This window comes from Rhinoderma darwinii, chromosome 7 (assembly GCF_050947455.1).
Source record: "Rhinoderma darwinii isolate aRhiDar2 chromosome 7, aRhiDar2.hap1, whole genome shotgun sequence".
NCBI classification, from domain to species: Eukaryota; Metazoa; Chordata; class Amphibia; order Anura; family Rhinodermatidae; genus Rhinoderma; species Rhinoderma darwinii.
Genome location: NC_134693.1, coordinates 30,476,731 through 30,500,855, shown reverse-complemented (window position 1 = coordinate 30,500,855; position 24,125 = coordinate 30,476,731). Strand labels below are relative to the sequence as shown.

The window sequence follows — 24,125 nt, the reverse complement described above, 5'->3', positions numbered from 1 at the left end:
GTGCGCCAGGGCCGAATGTGTTGCTTAAAAGGGTTTATAGGATATGGCCCACATCCCTAACCCTGGGAGGTATTGTCTATCTTTCCTTCCCCTAAAAAAGGTTGAAGCATTGCACAGATGTCTCTTCTGTGTGAAAGCGTCCTCCCATACACAATGAAGAAGAAAGCCTGATTAGACGCTGGGAAAAGAAGCGGCTTTGACATGCTAATCGTTTCTCGAAGGCCTAGACTTTTTCCTGTTTTTTGGTCAGCATTCAAGCCGGCTTTGGCTCAAGGATAGCTTCAAATCTGTTTCAAAGGAACTATTATAAGGGTTCTTTTTGTGGCCCTCTCAACAGGTTCCTGAAGGCACAGCCATCAGCAAACGCTTTTATCTGACTTGAGGCGCGTAACGTTTGTATTTAATGGAAATTATTCATCTGTAGTATGTACAGTGCTCCTTGGTTTAGTGTTCACTGAAAATATATGCAGAATGTCTTATAAAAGAATATAATAGGGCGAGTCAAATAGGGTGAGGAAAAAAAATTTGGTGACGAAGGCAAAGTCATCTGTCAGCCTTTCCCTCTTCAAAACAACCATCTCAAAATATTATATTGATTAAAAATGTATCTATTATCTAAGAAGTCGGAGTTCACACAGAGTTTTTTGCAGGCAGATTTTCATCTGCCTGCACGCCGGTTGCCGCGTTTTTCGCTCGCGCCCATTGAGTGCCACGGGCAAAAATGCAGCGAAATACGCTTTCTCTGCCTCCCATTGATGTCAATGGGAGGTCAGAGGCGTAAACGCCCGAAGATAGGGCATGTCGCTTCTCTTTACCGCAAGCGTATTTTACTTCAATGGGAGTCATTTTCGGCCTTTTTTTGGCGCGTTTTCTGACGCTGTCTCCGCGTCAAAAAACTTGTCAAAAAACTCTGTGTGAACAGGGCCTAACCCTCGCCCCATTGGAACAAATGGCTGTTTCCTCAGGGCCTGGTAGCACATAATCAACATGCAGCTGGAGGACAATGCACAGGAGTGGGAACGACTGGAGTAGTCACCTGCCATACTACTGTGCTTGTTGTTGCTGTGTCCGGTACTGTAGCTCAGCTAGTTTGAAGTGAATGTGGCTGAGCTGCAATACTACAATACATCCTGTGGGCAGCAGTGGCGCTGTTTCTGGAAGAAAGCAGACCTTTTTTTTTTTAATCCTTGCCAACCCCTTTAAAAGGGGTATTCCCATCTCAGATATTGATGGCATATCCACTGGATATGCCATCAAGATCTGATAGATGCAGGTGCCAGCTCTGAGACCCGCACATCTATATCAAGAACAGGGGTAACTATTTCCAGACGGAGAATAAGTGGAGAGGCGACCACACATGCGCACGGATCCTCACTTTTTTTTAATGAGAGATAAGGAAACATTCAAGCATGTATCTGAAGGACACTATAGTAGAAGACGGAGCATCAAATTGTAATTCATTACATTCATTTTTCTCTTTACCGATCCTACAGTCTCAGATCATGTGTTTCCTTATGCGTGGTCTACTGGGTTCGCTAAAGCAGAAATTCACATTTAGTAAAACTACAAGATAAGAATAAATTATGCTGCTCAAACAATTTTCCAACATAGTTTTCATTTTGCTCCTTACAGCTGAAGATGCGTTCCTATATTAGGCTGCATATCCGTCATCTGAATGCAGATTGTGCTTTTCAGAAGTCTACAGCCTGGGAAACAGATGAAAGTTCATTTTGGTTCCTAGTGGGAGCAATAGACTAATACATTGTACACACAGTGCAGAGATGATGCAGATATTGCATGAAGATTTCAGGCCAAAACCAGAATTGGATCGAGGAGAGGGCCTTCATTTAGAATTTTTTTCGGTTTAGGTTCCGTTCCTGATCTTGGCTTAAAATACATGCAACAAATCTGCACTGTCCTAAAACAGCACTGCCTAAAACAGCAAGCGCAAAAGAGATCCTCAAAGCAGCGAAATGTGCAAGTAAGAGGGCAGCAGTCCAAGCCCAACTATCAAAAACCCCAGTTTCAGTGCTGGACCGTTGGGAAATGTAATGGCCATCAGGCACGGGTCCAAAATTGTGGACTAAATGAGTTTGGAATTAATTGAATTTCACCAATCCAGAACCAAAAATGGATTTCAAGAATGAAGCAAATATACTATCCCAAATCTTTCCTTTTGATGGATGCCTTGTCAAGAGATATATACAGTTAGGGTCAGTTCACACTGAGTTGTTTGGCGCGGATTTTGATGCGCAAACCACATCTGAACCAGCACCAAAAAATGTCCGAAATCGCCCCCATTGATTTCGATGGGAGGTAGAGGCGTTTTATTCCGGGCGGCTTTTGGCTGCTTCCGGGTAAAAAAAAAAAAAACAACAGCATGTCATTTCTTGCCACGGTTTTCTCCTCTGACCTCCGATTGAATCAATAGGAGGCAGAAAAAACCCACAGTCAATGCATTAGCTTCAATGGCTGCAGGTGAAAAACGTGGGGGGAAAAAAACGCAAAGAAATACATGCAGGCAGAAAACTTCTGCCTGCAAAAAACTGTGTGAACAGGGCCTTAGAAGTCAATCCCTTACACAAGACAAGACTGATAGGAAGGAGGAAAAATTTTGATCCAGCACGGAGTTTAAAAGTAAAATCTTGCACTTTATTGAAAAAAAACATTTAAAACTTACACAAGCACAGAGGGGTGGATGCACAGAGCCTACGCGTTTCAACCGATTCACTTGGTCTTAATAATTGCAGGTTGAAACGCGTAGGCTCTGTGCATCCACCCCTCTGTGCTTGTGTAAGTTTTAAATGTTTTTTTTCAATAAAGTGGAAGATTTTACTTTTAAACTCCGCGCTGGATCAAAATTTTTCCTCCTTCCTATTATGATCTAACCGCGTGCCACCTCGAGGATCTGTGGGCATACCTGGGATCGGAACACCAAGATTGGTGAGCTGGAGAAAACGTTCTATTTTTCTGCAAGACAAGACTATATATATTTGGTGATTGGAACAGGCGGAGGTCTCCACTGACTCACCGGGCAATGTAAGTGGGTATGTGACAATTATTTATTTTATAGCGGCAACTTCCAGGGCGCTGTATATTTGAAATACAGAAGAGGATTAAATACATAACATGAAAAATTATAAACAAGTACAATAAACATGAGCTTATAGGGTAACAGACTGGCACAGGAGGAGAGAGAGTGCCCTGCCCACAAGGGTTTACAGTCTACAAGGGGAAGAAGTAGAAGGTTAAAAGAGGCATGGACTCGCGGGACAGGGATGTAATATTACCACTTTACAAAGCATTAGTGAGGCCTCATCTAGAATATGCAGTCGAGTTCTGGGCTCCAGTTCATAGAAAGGATGCCCTGGAGTTAGAAAAAATACAAAGAAGAGCAACGAAGCTAATTAGGGGCATGGAGAATCTAAGTTATGAGGAAAGATTAAAAGAACTAAACCTATTTAGCCTTGAAAAAAGACGACTAAGGGAGGACATGATTAACTTATATAAATATATGAATGGCGCATACAAAAAATATGGTGAAATCCTGTTCCACGTAAAACCCCCTCAAAAAACAAAGGGGGCACTCCCTCCGTCTGGAGAAAAAAAGGTTCAACCTGCAGAGGCGACAAACCTTCTTTACTGTAAGAACGGTGAATTTATGGAATAGCCTACCGCAGGAGCCGTCACAGCAGGGACAGTGGGTGGCTTTAAAAAAGGCTTCGATAATTTCCTAGAACTAAAAAATATCAGCCCCTATGTCAAAGTGTAGAACTTTTTCCTTCCCTTTTTCCCATCCCTTGGTTGGACTTGTGTCTCTATTCAACCGTACTAACTATGTAACTATGTAAGGTGATGGTAGATGATGCTTCTACATTTGGTTAGCGGTGGCAGGGCTATTGGAGGTGTAATCTTTTCAGGTTTAGATGGTGGGAGAGTCCCATCTGCTGGGATAGCGAGTTCCAGAGTATTGGGGATTCACGGGAGACAATGATGTGAGGAGTAGAGATTACGTGTGGCGAGATATTGGGAGATTAGGGCAGAGATGTTGGGAGGGGAAAGCTTGCGTACAGCCTTGTATGTCCTTGTTTGCTGGGCAATGAGTAGCCAGTAAAGGGATTGGCAGAGGGGAGAGGCGGTAGAGGTATGAGGGGAGAGCTGGACCAACTGGACAACGATGTATTGGAGTGTTAGGCCTGGTTCACACAGTTTTTTTTTACGATGATATTTGACGCGGAAACCACAGCGTTTTTTTTTCCCGCGGCAGTTCTGCCTCTGACTTCCCATTGAAAGCAATGGGAGGCAGAGAAAGCGTTTTACACTGTGATTTTGGCCGTGGCACTCCATGGCAAAAACCGGCGCGATAATTTGCAGGCAGGTCAAAATCTGCCTGAAAGCTCCTGCAAAAAAAAATGACTGTGTATATTCAGTTCAACTAGCCTGGACCGCAAAATGCGGCCGCTATACGACATGTCCTATCTTTTTGTGGTCCAGGCTCCCGGGCAATCATTTTACTGATGACACAAGGATGCACTACCGATGACATTTCATCCTCAAAATACGGACCACGGTCTGGGAATTTGTGGACCAGAAAAACACTATGGTCTTACAATGCATGGGGGGGGGGGGGGGGGGGGAGTGCTCATAATTCCCTAATAAAATATCTTTTTAATGAGAATGTGAGTCCTGTAGATGATACTTGGAGTTAGGACTGGCTGACCGAGAGGACTTCTGGTATTCACTAGGGACCGCCGTGGGTCCCTGGTAAGAAGGTCCATGAGGAGATATGGACTTTGCAGCACGAAGCTGGCAAGTCACGGTGTTCCAAGGCAGTCTTTCTATGTGGCAAAGATATACCAAAGCAAGTTACTAAAGGATGATCCAAAGAATAGACTGGCAAGCAGAGGGCGGGGGAGCAGGCAATACAGGAAGGTCAAACACAATCCAAGGTAAGGGGCTCAAGAACAACAGCAAGGTCAAACAATCCAGGTCAGCGACGTGAAATCCTAAATAGAGTAAGGTAATAAGGCGAGGGCACAGGAACCAGCAAAGGGGTGAACAAACCCATTGATATGGCCATGAGACAGAAACCGATACTGCGTTATATAGGGAGGCGAGTGATGATGTGACAGAGGGGCGAGGGACGGTGACAGAGGGGCGAGGGCGTGACCAGGGTGTGATTAGAACAGTAAAAATTCAGAAGTGAGTGGGCATCACCGGTTATACAGAAGAGCAGGTACAAACATTACTGAAAAGGGTGGACAGGTCTCCTACAGAGGGAGGTTTAGCAATAAACAGCAAAAATAGTTACGTTTGTTACAATATTTACTTTAAAAAAAGGCTTAATATCTCCCAAATCCGCACCCGCGCAATGTTTCTAATTACATTTATATAGTTCTAATATACGCCAGACATTTATTCCTTCCTATACACTCGCCACATGACATGAACGTTGTGTGATTCACATTCCACCAGGGACAAAAATAACTTCTGATAGAAGACAGGATATGGCAGAAGGAAAAATGTATTTTTACTTTGGAGGCCTTTCAGCAGGCAGCATTGATTCAAAGGGCGCCAATAGCGGTTTCATAGAATGATGCAAAAGGCAAGGATTTGGAAATAAAGACTCAGCAAGAGCTGACAAGGGCCAAAGCATGACCTTCCCAATTCAATGCAAAAAAAGCTCCCACTCCTCACACTCGACAAAGACATTTGGAAGCTGCCCACACTGCTGGCTGGAAACTATTACACGGCTACAATTGTGGGAACGTTCCTGTGCACGCTGAAGTAATAAGAACACCGCAGATCGCTGATACATGGGGTTTTATGCCAATCTAAACACCAAAGGGCATAACACACTATAAAAAGACAACACGTCCTTGTATACTACCCAACTGATCAACAGAACTAGAGATGAGATACGCCAATGATAGAGATTCTGAATATTTTATACTAACGCATACATGGGTGGATAGAAACAAACACACACACATTATATATATATATATATATATATATATATATATATATATATATATATGTGTGTGTGAACATAAAGTATATTGGTAAATATGACAATTTGGAGTTTAGCTTAGAGATTGGACTAGGAGTGTAGAGGCTACAGTAGTTTGCCTCAAATTACACCAAATAAAACGTATACATATATATAGTGAAGTTATACAATTTACTAATATACTGCCCGTAGCAATTCATCACAGTTTTCAAGATCTCTGCTTGCTTCTTTACTTTTAAAGGGTAAAAATATCTCCTGGTGACGCGATGAACACAGAGGTGCATGGCTCGTTACAGTACAATTATCAGAGCCGCGTCTTGTAATAATCCCTTCAACCGTGACATCATCATGTGACCAGGACTGATTTTTATCCCCTGTAACCAAAGCCACGTTGACACAGCCGCTCTGAGCCTGTCGGCAGTAGTCAGATTCGACAGCAAGAATATTGCAGCATGTAGCACTAGTCTCGCTGCTAATACCAAAGAAACTACAATACCCCGACGGACCCCATTATCTATCAGGTGCCGTTGCGATCCATACGACGGACAGAACAGCGTCGTGGCTTTTATGTGAACAGAGTCTAAACAATAAAGGTTTCTATTGAATGAATGCAAGCAGAGATCTTTAAAATCAAGAGTAATGGCTATAGAAAAGTATATTACAAAACGGTATTACTTTTCATTGTACAAGGAGTAAGCTTTATTTGCTAAAACCATAAATACACCTTTCATTAGCTTTGTCCACGTGGCGGAAATTTCACGCCGATTCCAACCCATTTTCCATGTTGTAATCAGCGTGAATTCTGCTTGTAAAAAGCCTACCATTGTCTGTAATGGGAAACCGCCGCGTTATTCATACGGGGTAGAATTTTTAGCGGCTGGAGTTGCAAATCACCTCGCTAAAAAAAGAAAAGAAAAAAGTGACATCACTTCTTGACAGTTTCCACTGCGTATTCTGCAGCGAAAATGGCGTCGGGTAACCCCACGCAGATTATTCCCATTGAATGGCTAGTGTGTGTTCAGAAACACGGCTGTTTGTACTGCAAAACCGTGGCAGAAATCTGAGGGTCAGAATTGTATTTCTACCGCAGAATCTTATATAAATCTAAATCGGATATTTCCTCTGGAAAAATCAGACGCATGAGGATTTCGATAGGCAGTAGCTCGGTTCTCTCCTCTGTCTTCAGGCCATATGCTCGCCCGATAACGCCTTCCAACGAACATCGCTAACACCACACATAATGGCAACTAGTCCATGTCCCGAAACACAGAGATCTTGCCTATTGCGGCTACCTAACAAAACATCACCGTGTCGCCTCGGTGTATTTATGCACGGAAGTCACTTGGATACAACATCTAAGAGTATATTGATACAAAATTTTCAGAAAAATTTACTAAAATAGTATAAAATGCGAAGATTTGCCTGTTTTCTAAATGTCACAGAAAGTGACTCAGTTCCTGCATCAAGAACACGACACTTTATTTCTTCTTCATTTGTTTGGAACGGTTCCGGAAGAACGCGGATTATAAAATGAACGTCCAGCTGGACATATAAGAAATGTTTTGGCCATTTAATCAGAATTATTATTTTTTTTAAATCAATAACCAATTTATGTTTAATTATAAAATCAAATCAATGTGCAGAAAATCCACACTGCTGCCGACTTTCTATTCTACTGTCATTTGCAGTTACCATGGCAACCTTATTTGTCATGACTACTAATGGCAACGGCCATTTCATACCTCCCAAAAAAAATAAAAAATGTAAGACCTGAAAAAAGGGAGAAAGTGCGTGTGTGTGTGCGAACGAACGTACCCTCAATAAACAAATGTATAACCTCTTCGCGTCTGCAAATAATATCAAGGGCTTCGTTCACATCTGCGTCGGGACTCCGTTTATGCGTTCCGTCTGAATTTTCCATCAGGGGAACGCATAAATGGAATCCAAACTGAAACAAATAGAAACCACAGGTTTCCTTTAGCATCTCCATTTATTCCAATGGTGACGGATCCGGTGCCAATGGTTTCCGTTTGTCACCGTTGAGTAAGGGTTACGTTATTTTGCCAGAATCAATACCGCAGTCGACTACGCTATTCATTCATTACAACGGAACCCTTACACAGCAGTGACAAACGGAAACCATTTGCACCGAATCAGTCACCCTTGAAATCAATGGTGATGGAAACAGAAACCTATGGTTTGTGTTTGTTTCAGTTTGGATTCCGTTCATGGGTTCCCAAGACGGAAAGGGCCAACGGAACCCATGCCGCAGCCATGGAGCACAGCGGGCAAAAAAATAACAGCGAAAAACGCTTTCTCTGTCTCCCACTGATTTCAATAAGAGGTCAAAGATGGAACCGCAGGAAGAAAAAGCATGTAGGGGAAAAAAAACTGCCTCCACCTCCACTTGAAATAACTAGGAGGCGACTTCGTCCATTTTTTGGCACTGTTTCCGCATCAGTGTTCAAAGACTCAGTGTGAACTAGACCTTAATTAGTTTTGCATGCAGGACATGATATCATATATAAAGAAAAAAAAATAAGAAACTGAGTAAGTCACATGTCGAGCACATTGATCTTTAGCAGGCAGGCAGCTGCAGCATTACAGAAACATGCACGACATACAGCAAGGTGGGGGGTCAGGATCCAGCGTATATGTAATAGGGGTTCAGCCAATCACTTGGCCAGAGACAGTAAGTCCTGCCCTGGACGGCAGTAATGCACGTGCATCTATTAGTTACAGTCAATCCCAGGTGGCAACTTTCTGCGGAGGTGGCTGCCTGCCTAAGAGGGAGCAATATTCTTAACACATTCTGCTGTCTCCCGGAAGACTGGGATCCCCATCTTCTTAGTTTAGTATAGCGGTTTTGTATCCACACTGATACAGAGAGAGCTGTCCAACCCAAAAACGATAGTCTTGCCCAGCATCTCTTCTCGTAGAACATAATACCTGCAGATATGTTACAAACTGCACAGAATGTTATCCTAAGGCAGGTGCCAACATCAAAAGATCCTGCGCATGGACATGTTGCAGATTCCCGTATCAGTTATACGGGACCTATAGCCTGCCACGGGCCATATAGTACCTCGTGCACCTCCTTTTTTCTCATGGATTCATACAGAAAGACATGGGTGCAGCGACAAGTGGTGTATCTGCCTCGCATTTCCACAGTGGAAAACGTTACTACGTAATTATATGGGAAAAATATTCTGCAAAGCAAACTCCATGTGTGACTGCACCCACAGGGAGAATACGGTGCCTCATGGAAACACCATGATGTGGCACACGTTGTGCCACCGTACAGGGTCTCACATGTGGCAACGTGCAACAATCATTTGAGCTGTTGTTTTAAAAAGTATTTGCAACAGGAAAAACTTTACACAAAAAATAAATAAAAAGGCCCCCATATTAGTGTTGACACAATATGACCATAGAAATAACTGCTGTCTGGAGACAATCCCTTTCCAAAATGTGCCAAAAGGAATGGATCTATCACTTGGACCAGTACTTTCTAGTTGTGTTGTAGCAACTGATCATCATGTGTATCCACTGAAAGCTCCACCAGACATATACGTCACTGGGACGGAGAATTCCCGTATTTTATTTGTTTGTTTTCTCACCTCTGTGAAGTCACCAGCAGCTGCTCAGTAGAAGATACACAAGGATCTCAAGATATTTGTTTAAGAAGCCTGGAGATATTATTTACACTACGACTCCTGCGTGACAATTCTTCCGGCTAACTTTAAATAAACTAGATTTGATTATTATGTCTTCTTCTGATTAATAGAGGGTTTATCCACTTGTAGCTTTACACTTTTCCTATAAAAACGGTGCATAGTTTGGGAAGGAGAAGGCATGGAACGTGCCAACATCTGCTCTCAGTTGGACATGACAGGGAGGGTCCTGACTCCTGAAAGGGACAAAACTAATGCTAAAGAAATAGAGCTGAAATATAAAACTATATGACAATTATAAGCATTATATAGAGCATTTACAAATAATGTGCAAACCCTACTACAACACTTTATAAAGAGGACAGTTTAGGTCATGTCTGGCAGTCTTGTTGCTAGGGATAAACTGCCTAACAACAGTTTTCTATGGGTCCCTAGCAACACATCCGTCTCAGATTATCAAGATCTTCACCTCAAGGCAAAACTGTCACTGATATGAGAAGGGACGAGGAGCCTTAGTAGGACTTAACGGCTATATAAAATGGTGCACTCATGGGTTGTTTTTTTTTTGCTGATTATTTGCTTCCTAAATGCAAATTTGCATCAACTAAATAGTCTTCATTAAACATTTTCTACCACTTTGCTGCAGTAAAGTCTGTGCAACTCTTATTCATGGCCGACTGTCTCAGGGCGGATGTAATCTGCTCTCCCCCTCTCAGTGATACCAGCATATAGGGGAGGAAGATGTACACAAAGCGTAAACTTTATTAGAGAAAGAGGATATCTCTCAGAGTCCGCAGGTGGAGAGATCACACAGGCAGTAGCAGGGTAAAAAAGGAGAGAATCCATGGTAGTATCTGCAGGGGGAAAGATCACACAGGCAGCATCAGTGTAGAAAGTGAGGCGAGAACCCATGGCGGAATCTGAACGTGGGAGAGATAACACAGGCAGGATCAGTATGTGTCAGCATATGGGAGAAGAGATCACTCCTATGCTGTAGAAGAAGGAAGCAGTACAGGGATGAAGCTGTGATGATACATCTGTGTGTCCAGGATGCTGCTGCCTTCACTAGCTCTGATCTCACATCCAGCAAGTATTACAAAGTCTGAATGTAGAAGCAGGTTGCAAACTGAATATCAAAAGATCTGAAAATTATTGAAGGAATGGAGATTGCAGCTCTAAACTTAATGCAACTTTTTGTAATTCCACGTGACCACTGATATATGTAAACATATTTTTTCCCATGTCAAAGGTGTCCATAGCCTGAAAACTTCCAGCCCAGTCTTATGAAGAGCTCTCACATAACTGAAATATCTTATGTTTATTATTTCACCTCTAAGGAGATTTGCACACCTCAGACATCCACTCACACGCTCCTCTCCAGCCATCTCTTTAGGAATGCACACGGCAGAATCCAGCTTGAAATAAAGAGCCCCATTCATCCCCAGCATGGCTTGTGGCACAGTCCCATTCACGACTTATAATGACCCCATGGACGGCTCAGGATAACGGCATCACATGGAAGAGTACGCAAATAAGATCGTTTTAGCAGCGAGACATGCAATCTAGTGCCACTTTTTCATTATTGTTTCTATGGTAACCACAGCCTCTTGTACAACGCCTAAGACCAGCAAAAACTCCTTGGATGGTATGAATAACCGTGCAAAACTGACAAACGTAAAGATTATTACATTTATTTAAGGTACGAAGCTTTTTTCAACTGTTGTGCTGGGATCAGTATGGAAGAACCTCTAATCTCCGAGCAGATACCAGGATTCATGATCAAATCTCAATGAATGTCTAGCTGAAATCCGCTAGTGGAAGAATGCCAGCTGGCCGAGATGGGGCCAGTCAACTGGGTTTGAACTGTGGGTCTGTGATGGTGTGCAGAATTTTGGCACTGCTTATTCCGATAATTTTAATGCAAAAACACACAGGTGTCAGACATGATCATCTCAAACATCCACGCGCACGGCACCGCTCAGTAAAGACAGATTTCTTTATGCATATCTTTATCTAGCTGCATGCTGGACACAAGGAAAGGTTTGTTAATGAGAAGAGGATCTTCCCGATATTTTATCATTACAGGGCACAGCACATGCACAGACATTGAGATATGCTTTAACCCCTTAAGGACGCAGCCACTTTTGGACCATATGACTCAGCCCCATTTTTTTAAATCTGACGTGTGTTACTATATGTGGTAATAACTTGGGAATGCTTTTACCTCTGCAAGCGATTCTGAGATTGTTTTCTCGTGACATATTGGACTTTGCAGTATCTGGTGACAGAGCCTCTTTAATGTAGATTACAGTAACGTTTTTATTTTTAAAAAACGAGCATTTTTGGCCAAGTTATGACCATTTTTGTAGTTATGCAAATGAGGCTTGCAAAAGTCCAAGTGGGTGTGTTTAAAAGTAAAAGTCCAAGTGGGCGTGTATTATGTGCGTACATCGGGGAGTTTTTAATACTTTTACTAGCTGGGCGCTCTGATGAGAAGTATCATCCACTTCTCTTCACAACGCCCAGCTTCTGGCAGTGCAGACACAGCGTATTCTCGAGAGAGTATCTGCTTGTAAGACAGATAGTTATACCACACAAAATAGTTACTAGCTAACATCCCCCATATGTCTACTTTAGATTGGCATTGTTTTTTGAACATCCTTTTATTTTTCTAGGACGTTACAAGGCTTAGAAGTTTAGCAGCAATTTCTCAAATTTTTAAGAAAATTTCAAAAGCCTATTTTTTTAGGGACCAGTTCAGTTCTGAAGTGGCTTTGAGGGCCTTATATATTAGGAACCCCCACAAATCACCCCATTTTAAAAACTGCACCCCTTCAAGTATTCAAAACAGCATTTATTCAAATAACCCTTTATGCGTTTCACAGGAATTAAAGCAAAGTGGAAGGGAAATTTGCAAATTTTCTTCTTTTTTTTTTTGCAGAAATTCCATTTTAGTCCATTTTTCCTGTAATATTGAAGGTTTTTACCAGAGAAACACAACTCAATATGTATTGTCCAGATTCTGAAGTTTTTAGAAATATCCCACATGTGGCCCTAGTGCGCTACTGGACTGAAACAAAAGCCCCAGAAGCAAAGGAGCACCTAGAGGATTTTTGGGCCTTCCCTTTCTTAAATTATATTTCAGGCACCATGTCAGGTTAGAAGAGGTCTTGTGGTGCAAAAATAATAGGAAACACCCCAAAAAATACCCCATTTTGGAAACTACTTCGCTTGAGGAATTCATCTAGGGGTGTAGTGAGCATTTTGACCCCACAGGCGTTTCATAGATTTCATTAGAATTGGGCCGTAAACGCCCAGAAAAACAGCTGAAAATATGGAAACTGAACGCCTCTAAACATCTGCCCATTGATTTCAATGGGAAAAACGGTGTTCCGATCCCACGGGGCGTTTTTTCCACGGCTGTTTTTAAAAACAGCGCGTAGAAAAACTGCCACGTAAAAAAATAAAAATAAATAGTGCATGTCACTTCCTGAGCAGTTTTTGAAGAAATTTTTCATTGGGTCAATAGAAAAACAGCTTCAAAAACGGCCGTAAAACAGCTTAATATTTTACAGCTGTTTTTTGTTAAGTGTGTGAACATACCCTTATTATGATGCAGTTTTTGGCTCAGTTTTATGAGCCAGTCAAAAGTGGATCCATAAGAAACAAATAGGATAAAGAAAAGGCTGATGAATCTCAATTCTTTTGTGTCCACTTGTGTGTTTTCCTCAAAAACCTGAGCCAAAAACGGCATCAACATTGTGTGCGTGATCCTGGCCTCAAAGAGGCTGGATGCTAAGGCCGTGTTCACACGTTGCGGATGTATCGTGCTTTGCTGACGATTGTTGATTTTCATGAAAACTATGCTTTTTTAAAACGAGAAAAAGTAGATTTTTAGCATTGACATAATATTGTAATTTTCTGCCGGGTGACACAGGATTTTGTATAATTATATTCATAAAATGGACTTGGATGACACGGTTTTCCCCCCAGATGAGAAAGTGTTTACAACCTCCCTCCACGTCATGGACAATTTGAGAACATTTGATTATGTTTTACATAGTCTCTGCTCTACCCACTGACTTCATTGTGCAAACACAGTCTCCTCTCCTCTCCCTGACTGAGACAGGCTGTCATAAACCCAGGCCGGGCAGGATTATTAACCAGCTGTGTGCCATGGCTGTCAAATACCCAACACTGCTGATCTCACCGTCTTTCTCTGCTACTGAAGTTGCCATCAGAATCGAGACAAACACTACGCAAAAAGTTGTAGCTTAAAATGATAACAAATTTGTTAAGGCGCAGTCCCATGACAACCCGTTTTATACTTATAAAAAAGTAAAAACGGTGGGGTTCAAACTCTGGGACCCCCATCATTGCAGATAACAAGGGGCACTAAAGATCCTATTACACGACCCGATGTGGGCTGCGCAAAGTAGCGCCAATCAACGAGACAGCTCATTGACTGGCACTCGTTTGCTCCTTTCATAAGGTGCTATGATTGGATATCGAAGGGGACGAGCGATCGTTACTGCACCCCATACATTTCCATCATGTCGGCAGCACATCTCGCTGTTTACACAGGGAGACGTGCGGCTGACAATGATAATATTTTGTGCTGCATAGACCATACGATTAGCCGATGAATGAGCGTTCAATCGGCTGATCGTTGCCCTGTTTACACAGGGAGATGATCGGGAACGAGCATTCATATGAATGCTCATTTGCCCAATAATTAGCCAGTGCAAAAGGGACAGTAGTCCCCGTTCTTGGCTGAAGAGCAGGACGAGCATGCGCTGTCCCTTTCAACAGACTTGGAAACAGTGGAACATGCGCATACTCCTCTAATGGCTACTCCTAAGGATTCCTTAAAGAATAATTATTTGTCAACGCGGTTAGCCAAGCAACGGTCCGAATTTGTTCTGGCCACTGCTTAGTCTCAATGGACGAGACTCTCAAACATGACTCATGGGTGACAAGTCATTTCAACAGAAGGGCCGGTGAGGATTTTTTAGACAGACCATTAGCACTTCCATTCCCAGCTGCCGGTTACAGCGCTGAATCATGGTTATCTAGGCAAGTTCACCTCGGTGACCAATGCTGCAGGGACAGAATTGCTTACTAACATGTGTCCATACATAGAAATGTATGAATAAATGCTTTGGAAATATTCCACACGTTTCGCCCACAGAGACGGCTGTATGGACTTTCTGGTTTTATGGAAATAATAATAATCACTTTCAAGATCTCTGCTTGCTATCAGCAAACTGAGAACTTTCCGGTGTACATTCAAAGGCCGAAACCCCATAAAGAGTAATACATCACACAGCTGAGAGCTTGCTACAATTGGATCCAGGCTAGGCAATTCTGGTTATGAGAATTTTGGGGGATGCTCTTAAAGGGCCACTGATATGAGACAGAAACCCGGCTGGCACGTCCTTTTAGGACGGCTGAGCAACTGACTTAGTGCACCCCTGAACACCAATCCGGGGGAGGAGATGGGGGGTGTTCTAGCTCCCCTTAGACATCTGTTTCATGACATCGGCGCTTTAGATGCCAAAGCACAGATGGAGAGATTTTAAAGTACCGTATTAATACTGCAACCCACCCAGGGAGACAGACAATAGCTGAACATAAAGTTTACCCAGGAGAATATATTTACAATAAGCCCGTGTAAGTAAAGAAACAGCCTAAGATCAGAGTTCAACAGCAATGTAACACCTGATATACTGCAGAGTAAGGAAGCCATATACAACATTTACACAGCCAAATCAAACAATATATTGATAATGGCAGGTTTAGAGAACTGACGGCAATGATAAGAACACCGCACAGGGCAGAAGGCAAACTAGGAACAACCTTGCAGGTGAGGAACACCGTACAGCACATGCAATGTGTGTGCCTGATTCATTGCAAAATCTTGATCAAAATATCTTACCGTTTTGTGTATACAGCTCCAATGCAGACCATGTGTCTCCATGGTTACAGACTACAAACAAACCTGTGTATCATCTGATCATGAACCATCGTATTCTTCTGGTTGCCTTGACGCCAGGGACGCTGTCTGAGCGCCGCCTGTGTTTTATTCATTTCTTCTTGATCATGCATCAACACTGCCTCTTTCTTACTATCTTCTATGTGGAGTCTCCCCAATCATCATGTGGGCGAGTGTTACATATGTTGCTGTTACAATATTCCATTTCTTTCAAATTTTGTTTACGTATCTGCTTTCTTCTGTATAACATCTTTTCCATCATTTTTTACTTATGTATAGTCACTTATTCTCTAATTTTTCAATTATTGTATTTAGTATATGTTAGTGTTTTTCATATTTTTTAACTAATTTTTTGGGCTCATTAATTGATTCTGTGGATGTGCGTTACTTGTGACACAATGATTGACATTTGACTTTTGACCCGCCTTTTGGCGGTTTTTGTCTCACCTTACAGTTATTTGTTATTTATTTTTTCTGTATTTAAACCGCAGTAAGTTGCACTGTCTGTATTAGCCTGATGAAGACGCCGGTCCGGCGTTGAAACGCGTAGCTTGTCGACCCTGCATACCCACATTAAATTATGAACTTTGCTTAGTCTATTTGCCTTCACTAGAAGCCACTTTGGTTCCACTTTTTTCTTTTTGTGTTACATATCTGATCATGAAGTCATGTATTGCCTTCCACCTGCTGCCTTTATTCCACAGTCAGTAGGTGAGCAAGAAAAGGGGGCAGAGGAAGGAGTGTAAGGCTGGGTTCACAAGACCTATTTTCAGACGTAAACGAGGCATGCCTCGTTTTACGTCTGAAAACAGGGCTACAATACGTCGGCAAACATCTGCCCATTCATTTGAATGGGTTTGCCGACGTACTGTGCAGACAACCTGTCATTTACGCTTCGCCGTTTGACAGCTGTCAAACGACGACGCGTAAAATGACTGCCTCGGCAAAGAAGTGCAGGGCACTTCTTTGCAACGTAATTTGAGCCGTTCTTCATTGAAGTCAATGAAGAGCAGCTCAAGATTTACGAGCGTCAAAGAGAAGTAGATGACACTTCTATACACAACGCCCAGCTAGTAAAAGTAGTAAACACGCCCCGATGTACGCACATAATACACGCCCAGTTGTACTTTTACTTTTCAACACGCCCAGTTGTACTTTTGCACGCCTCATTTGCATAAATACGAAAATGGTCATAACTTGGCCAAAAATGCTCGTTTTTTAAAAATAAAAACGTTACTGTAATCTACATTGCAGCGCCGATCTGCTGCAATAGCAGATAGGGGCTGCAAAATCTGGTGACAGAGCCTCTTTAAGTAGATGCCCAAAGTTGCCAATGAGATCCAGTTTTTTACTGGGTACAAAAACCCCTTCTTTCAGGGAACTACTCCAGTACTCCCGAATAAGTGTATTTTCTTACCGGTCTTAAAGACAGCGTGGAAGATTTACTAATACGGTCTTAAATTAAAACAGTTAAGAATTAGACTAGATGTGCCAAATTTATCACGGTAGCTCATGCTGGAGGATAAATTTGGCGCATGTTTAGACACTCCTATCTAAAGGCTCTTTTATACGTCCAATTATCAGGCAAAGGAGCGTTCACAGAACACTTGTTCCCGATTAATGTCCATTGTAGACAGGGCAGCGAACTGCAGATGAACGAGAAAACGCTGGTCGTATCGTTTTAAAAATGAAAAATATTATCGTTGTCGGCAGCACATCTCTCTATGTAAACAGGGGGACGCGCTGCCGACATGATATATATGTATGCGGATGAGCGCTCATACTAACGAGCACTCGTCCCCATACTAGCGCCTTGTAAAAGGAGCCAACGAGCGCCGATCAACAAGCTGCCTCATTGATTGGCGCTCGTTTAAATGGCCCACGATAGAGATCATCCAACATGTTAGGTGATGCATCTGATAGGGTATGTTCACACGCAGTGTTTTCAGGCGTATTTCGGGGCTTTTACGCCTCGAAAAACGCAAGCTAAACGCCTACAAACATCTGCCCGTTGAAATCAATTGGAAAAACAGCATTTAGTTCATTTGGGGCATCTTTTTACGCCTCTGGTTTAAAAAACGGAGCGTAAAAAGAAGTAGCATGTCAATTCTTGAGGCATTTTTTGGAGATTATTTTCCATTGAACACTATGAAAAACGCCTGAAAAGAAGCTTCATTTTCAGCTTCAAAAACGCCTGAAAATCAGAGGTTAATTTCTCTGAAAACAGCTCCGTATTTTCAGACATTTTGAGTTTGTGTGTGAACATACCCTGACTGGTCACAGACTAGGTAAGATGATGCACGATAATCACAGCAAGTGCCATACTATGCCACCCAGCTGCATCTCATAGAGGGCACAACAAAACAGAGAATAAAACGCCATAGAAAAGAAACCAAAAAGTTATCAGAATGAAGCAGTAGACAACGACAAGACTTTCATGACCTTGTCAAGGTCTCTGCACCATTCCCATTCTTTTTCTGTACTTGCAGCTAAATATAGCTTTTGTTTGATGGTTTTGGAGGAAATACAAGCGGTTTTCTAACATTAGAACGGCCACAAATCTGTTACTATTTCTAGAGAATAAATCTGACAATTGCTTGAACAAATAATGCCAACACGTGTACTTAATAACTCTTATGTTTTGTTGCCAAATGGGAATGAGAGAGTTCCCTGCTGAGTGGAGGAACTGTTCTTAATTAAGTACAATGACCTAACGAATCCTCCGATAGCAGAATAAGATATATATCGAGAGGCGCTTTCAGCATAACGGGTGCTCAGAACCTTTTTTATGAATCCACACTACCCGAGGACTGGCGTCACCAACACCAAGCAATGCTGGTACAGGAGGTGGCACAATGGAGAAGGATTTGATCTGATCTCACAGGACAGGTTCCGATATAAAGCTTGAAACTCAATATAGGACTGATGTCGTAATGCCACCATGCCAATATTGTCCTACTTTATAGGACGTGGCACGACAAGTGCCACCAAAAAGCCCTGTCTTTGAAATCAATTGACATTTCCAGCAACCTAGACGGGTAGCACAGTATAATCATAACTTGAATTGGGCCACAATTTGCCACCGTGGGAAAGAGATCAGTATAGACAACGGGTCCAGAAATCATGCACTGCCCAAACTTTTGACAGACATGTAGCCAGAACCACATCCTAACATGCCCCCCCCCCCCAGTGAACATGACCCCTTCATCAGGCCCCAAAAGTGCAGGATATGGGTGCCCAATGGTTGCCAGTTGTCACCTCTCCATTGACTTCTATGGGAAGAAAGAATATTGCTTGGGTCACTCAAAGTTCTTGTGCCTGGCATCACATGGCACATCCAGCTCTACAGCCCCAGCAATTGTATGGATGCCGAAATCATGCTACGTTACATGCCATGGCACCACAAGTGCCACCATTGACTTTTAGTTGACACAGCAGTATAATTACGTCTTGCATCGTACGATATTGACATCGTACGACATGATTGGTTTAACTTTACTTGGTGTCATGACACAAGCAGCCCAGTACAACAACTCCTGTTATGTGGCTCATGAGGACTACAGGTCCCAGCATGCAACTGACAGGGCACACTGGGACTTGTAGTTCTACACACCCCTCCTACACGATAATTCTCTTACCATAGACCTTGAGCCAGCCCTGCTGCTGACACACTGACTCCATCAGGATCCGCTCCAGCATCCCCCCTCCTCCTCCGGCACAGGGAGAGTCCAGGTCCACGGAGTCCTGGAAGCTGTGGAACAAGTCATGTCCGCTACATAACGAGTCCCCTCCGGGAGATAGATCCATCATGAGTCCCGCCCAGGCACAGCTCCTCTCCCCCCTGACCTCCTGCCTTCCCCGGGGAGAGGACTCCGGGTGCCGCCCGACGGCTTACTCGTAGGGGAGATGATATTACAGCGCTGCTGGCACCTTGTCTCTAGCTGGCAGGGTGACTGTGTGACACGACGTACAGCGCTGCCAGCGTCTGCCCTACCGGGAGCGACGGCTGATACTCCACTGTGCCAACCCCGAGCGGCATCAGCGGCATCCCTGGGAGATAGACATGAATAGCCGCACGCCTATCGACTGAAGGGGGGCGGGACCACAGGCTGGAAACGTGTGGAACAATTGGGATACACAGGAATACCTATCTCCTCGATAAAGGATTGGGAAAGCATTTTGGAGGCTCCATCTAGTGGCAGCTGTGTAGTATGACAATTCCATAAGAACATTTGCCAGGTTCTTTTATAGTCCCTTGTGTCTTTAGGATGTACAGTTGTGTGTGGTACAATAAGGTCAATGAAAGGTTTCACTTTCTTATACACAGTTGAGTCACATTATTATGACCATCTCCTACTGTCGTAGTCGGCAGCGCGTAGCCCATGAAGGAAGTGATGTGCCGTGGCTGGCTTGGTGGGTATATAAGGTGTGGGATCGGCTGTCTGAACACATATCACTCGTTGTTGCCATGGGTAAAAGGGGCGATTTATCAGAGTTGCAAAAAGGGATGATTATTGGCTTTCGGGCCAAGGGTGGCGGTATTTCTCAAACAGCGCAGTTTGTGAACTTCGCATGCTGCTGTGGTGAAAGTGTATCGTAGTGGACAAATGGCTCCATTGGGAATAACTGACGTGGAAACTGTGGAGCTCCACGTGCCATTGATGTGAGAGGTGAAGGTCGGCTACGAAGGAGCGTGAGGGCCGAACGACACGCTACAGTGGAGCAGATCACCGTGAAAATCAACCAGGGGGCTACCAGACGTGTGTCTAAAACAACAGTTCAGCAAACCCTACTGCGTATGAGGCTCCGAAGCAGACGGATGGTCACTGCTCCTATACTAACAAAGCTGCATTGGAAAAAAAGGCTTCAATTGATGATTGGCACAGGATTGCCTTCTTCGATGAGTCACGTTTTCTGCTTCGTTGAACGGATGGACATTGGCGTGTCAGGCGAGAAACATCACAGAACAAACTCCCTGCAACCATTTCTGGAAGAACACAAGCTGGTGGCGGCAGCGTTATGGTCTGGGGCAGTAGCGGATTAAAGGAACAGTGTCATCACAAATTATTTTTTTATATGTTAAAGATGTTAGTGCTTTATTAAAAACGTTTATATTCATTTGTGTGTTTGTGTTTTACTTTTTCTTATTTTTACACTTTTTCTTCCCTATGGGGGCTGCCATTTTTTGTTCCATTTCTGTCTGTGTCGATTAACGACACATACAGACATGGAATACGGCAGCCACAGTCCCATAGGGACTGCGAACGGCTCCCGTCCCATTGACTTCAGTGTACGGCGTCTGTGTGGGAACTGCGCATGCGCCGCTCCCACACAGTCCAATTCGAAATTGGCGCCGTCCGGCGCCATTTTCCTGTGGACCGGAAGTCGCGGCCGGACAGTAATATTACTACTTCCGGTCGCGGCTTCCGGATTTGTGCACTTGGACCAGCGGCAGCAAACGGAGCGGACGGGCCGGAGGGAGCCGCGGCGGCAGGAGCAGGTAAGAGATTTCAATGTATGTTCGTGTTTGTGTGTGTTTACTACTGTATGTAAACCTACTACACTGTGTGTTAGCTCAAAAAATGGCGACACACAGCGTAGGAGGTTACACCATTCAAACCCCTCGTTTATCCCGGCACTAGCCAGGATAAAGGAGGGGGGGATGCTGAGAGCTCACTAGAGCGAGGGCTTTTAACCCATTGTTGCAATGCTGCAATTTTGGGAATAGCTCCATCTAGTGACCAAAAATGGGTAGTATTATAAATTAGAATTAATTTATAATATTTCCTGACTATTTCCTGACTCGTGAAAAAAATAAAAAAAATTTGAACAATGTTTAATCACCCACACACTAAATGTTTAATTTTTTTTAAAAAAACATGTTTTTCTGGCAACACATTCCCTTTAAGTAGACCATAGGCCCTGGGCTGTTACCCAAAGTTGGGCCCCCCTTCTCCCCCGCCGCCCTGTAACTATTGTTAACACTTCCTTTTTGTCCAGGCATTAACAAATGGGTATTACGACTCCCCTTGTCAAAAGGCTGTGTCCCTACATAATGACAGTCTCCAACCATCGCTGACAGTATCGCCAAGGGTAGAGACACATTCTCCTGACAAGGGGAATAGTAACAGTTATTTACCTATCAGTCCTGGACTGCACAAAGACTTTTTGTGAAATACAAGGATTTCCTATAAGAAACATGTCAGGAGAGATGACAGATTCTCTATAAATCTAGTGACTCACAGGTGACGACATAGTTTTTTTCCTCTTTTCTACTCCATCTGGAGCAGACTTCATGACGACTTCTCCCAGCTAAGACCCATTTCTGCACAATTTGGCACTCAGATGTCTTTGGCTCCTCACTTTTCCAACATTTCCACACCTATAAACAAAGATAAAATTGTTGTGGTGCCACACACTGTGCCCCTAAATATAATAGCACCAAACACTGCACCCCTGAATAAAATAGTACCAAACGCTGTGCCCCTAAATATTATAGCACCATACACTGCGCCCCTGAATATAATTGTGTCAAACACTGTAAAGCACCACATACACACAGCCCCTGTGGATAGCGCCACACACAGCCCCCTGAACATAGCGCCACACACAGCCCCTGTAGATAGCATCACACACACATTCCCCTGTAGATTGCGCCACACACACCCCACCCTATAGATAGCGCCACCCCCCCTGTGGATAGCGCCATACCCCTATGTGGGTAGTGCCACACACATCCCACTGTAGATAGCATTACACACAGCCCCACCTATAGATAGCACGACACACAACCCCCTGTAGAGAGCGCCACACACATCCCCCTGTGGATAGTGCCATCCCCCCTGTGGATATCGCCACACGCCCCTGTGGGTAGCGCTACACACATCCCCCTGTAGATAGCACCACACACAGCCCCTGTAGATAGTGTCACACACAGCCCCATATAGATAGCGCCACAGAGACCCCCTGTAGAGAGCACCACACACAGCCGCCTGTAGAGAGCATCACACACAGCTCCCTGTAGATAGCTTCACACACAGACCCCTGTAGATAGAGCCAAACACTGGCCCCTGTAGATAGCGCTACACAGCCCTCCCCCTCTTTAAATAGCGCCACACTGCCCCCGGTAGATAGCGCTACACAGACCGCTGTAAATAGCGTCAGACAGCCCTCCCCCTCTTGTATATAGTGCCACAAAGCCCCCCCTTATATATCGTGCTACACAGCAATCCCCCCTTAGATATAGTGATACACAGTGCACCCCCCCCTTCTATATAGTGCTACACAGCGCCTCCCCCCCTTGGACCTGCAGCTCTTGTAATTGCTCAGTATAATGTCGCCCATAGCTGCCCCCACGGAATAATGTCCCCCAAATCTTCCCCCACAGTATATTGCCACCCATAGCTGCCCCATACAGTATAATGCCCCACATACAATATAATGCCAAACATAGCTGCCCCATACACTATAGTTCCCCATACAGTATAATGCCTCCATAGCTGCTCCATACTGTATAATGCTCACCATAGCTGCCCCATACTGTATAATGCTCTCCATAGCTGCCCCATACAGTATAATGCTCTCCATAGCTGCTCCATACTGTATAATGCTCTCCATAGCTGCCCCATACAGTATAATGCTCTCCATAGCTGCCCCATACTGTATAATGTTCTCCATAGCTGCCCCATACAGTATAATGCTCTCCATAGCTGCCCCATACTGTATAATGCTCTCCATAGCTGCCCCATACTGTATAATGCTCTCCATAGCTGCCCCATACAGTATAATGCCCCCTATAGCTGCCCCATACAGTATAATGCTCTCCATAGCTGCCACACAGTATAATGCCCCCATAGCTACCCCACACAGTATAATGCCCTCCATAGCTGCCCCATACAGTATAATGTTCCCCTTAGCTGTCCTATACAGTATAATGCCAGGATATGTATGTACCTAATAGAAAAATAATAACATAATTACTTACCTATTCCCGTTCCCACGATGGGTGGAGGATGCTCCTCCTCCTCTGCACTGTCCCGTGAGGAAGGCACTCTGAACTGATTTGGGTATGAATCCATCGTTGCAGATCACGTCCCACCCATACATGCTGTTTGTCTTCCCTGGAGCAGATGGAATCTTCCAGCAAGACAATGTGACACGTCACACGGTTAGAAATGTCCGACAGTGGTTGGAAAAGCACGACCAAGACTTCCAAGTACTTCCCGGGCCCCCTAATTCACCAGACTTTAACCCAATTGAGCATCTGTGGGACCTCGATCATCTTGTTCGCTCTATGGATCCTCCCCCACGCACCCTCCAGCAAATGTGGGATGCACTGCAGTCAGCATATCGCCAGATACCTGAGACAACCTGCCAGCACCTTATGGAGTCACTGTAGCCCGTCTAGCTGAAATCCGTGCTGCACATGGCAGTTACTCTAGAT

The 24,125-nt window shown here is 43.8% G+C and overlaps 1 protein-coding gene across 4 annotated transcripts in view; it reads right to left on the bottom strand.

Moving 5' to 3' along the window:
• The window catches only part of RASAL2 (RAS protein activator like 2), a 280,442-nt gene extending 260,681 nt beyond the window's left edge, over positions 1-19,761 (bottom strand). For 2 of the 4 annotated variants that reach the window (XM_075833092.1, XM_075833093.1), the window contains exon 1: positions 19,321-19,761. In XM_075833092.1, coding sequence (XP_075689207.1) covers positions 19,321-19,492 — 172 coding nt within the window. In that variant the 5' untranslated portion in view covers positions 19,493-19,761. The remainder of the gene's footprint in view (positions 1-19,320) is intronic. The other 2 variants (XM_075833090.1, XM_075833091.1) reach the window with 1 other exon arrangement.
• Between the last annotated feature and the right edge of the window lie 4,364 nt (positions 19,762-24,125).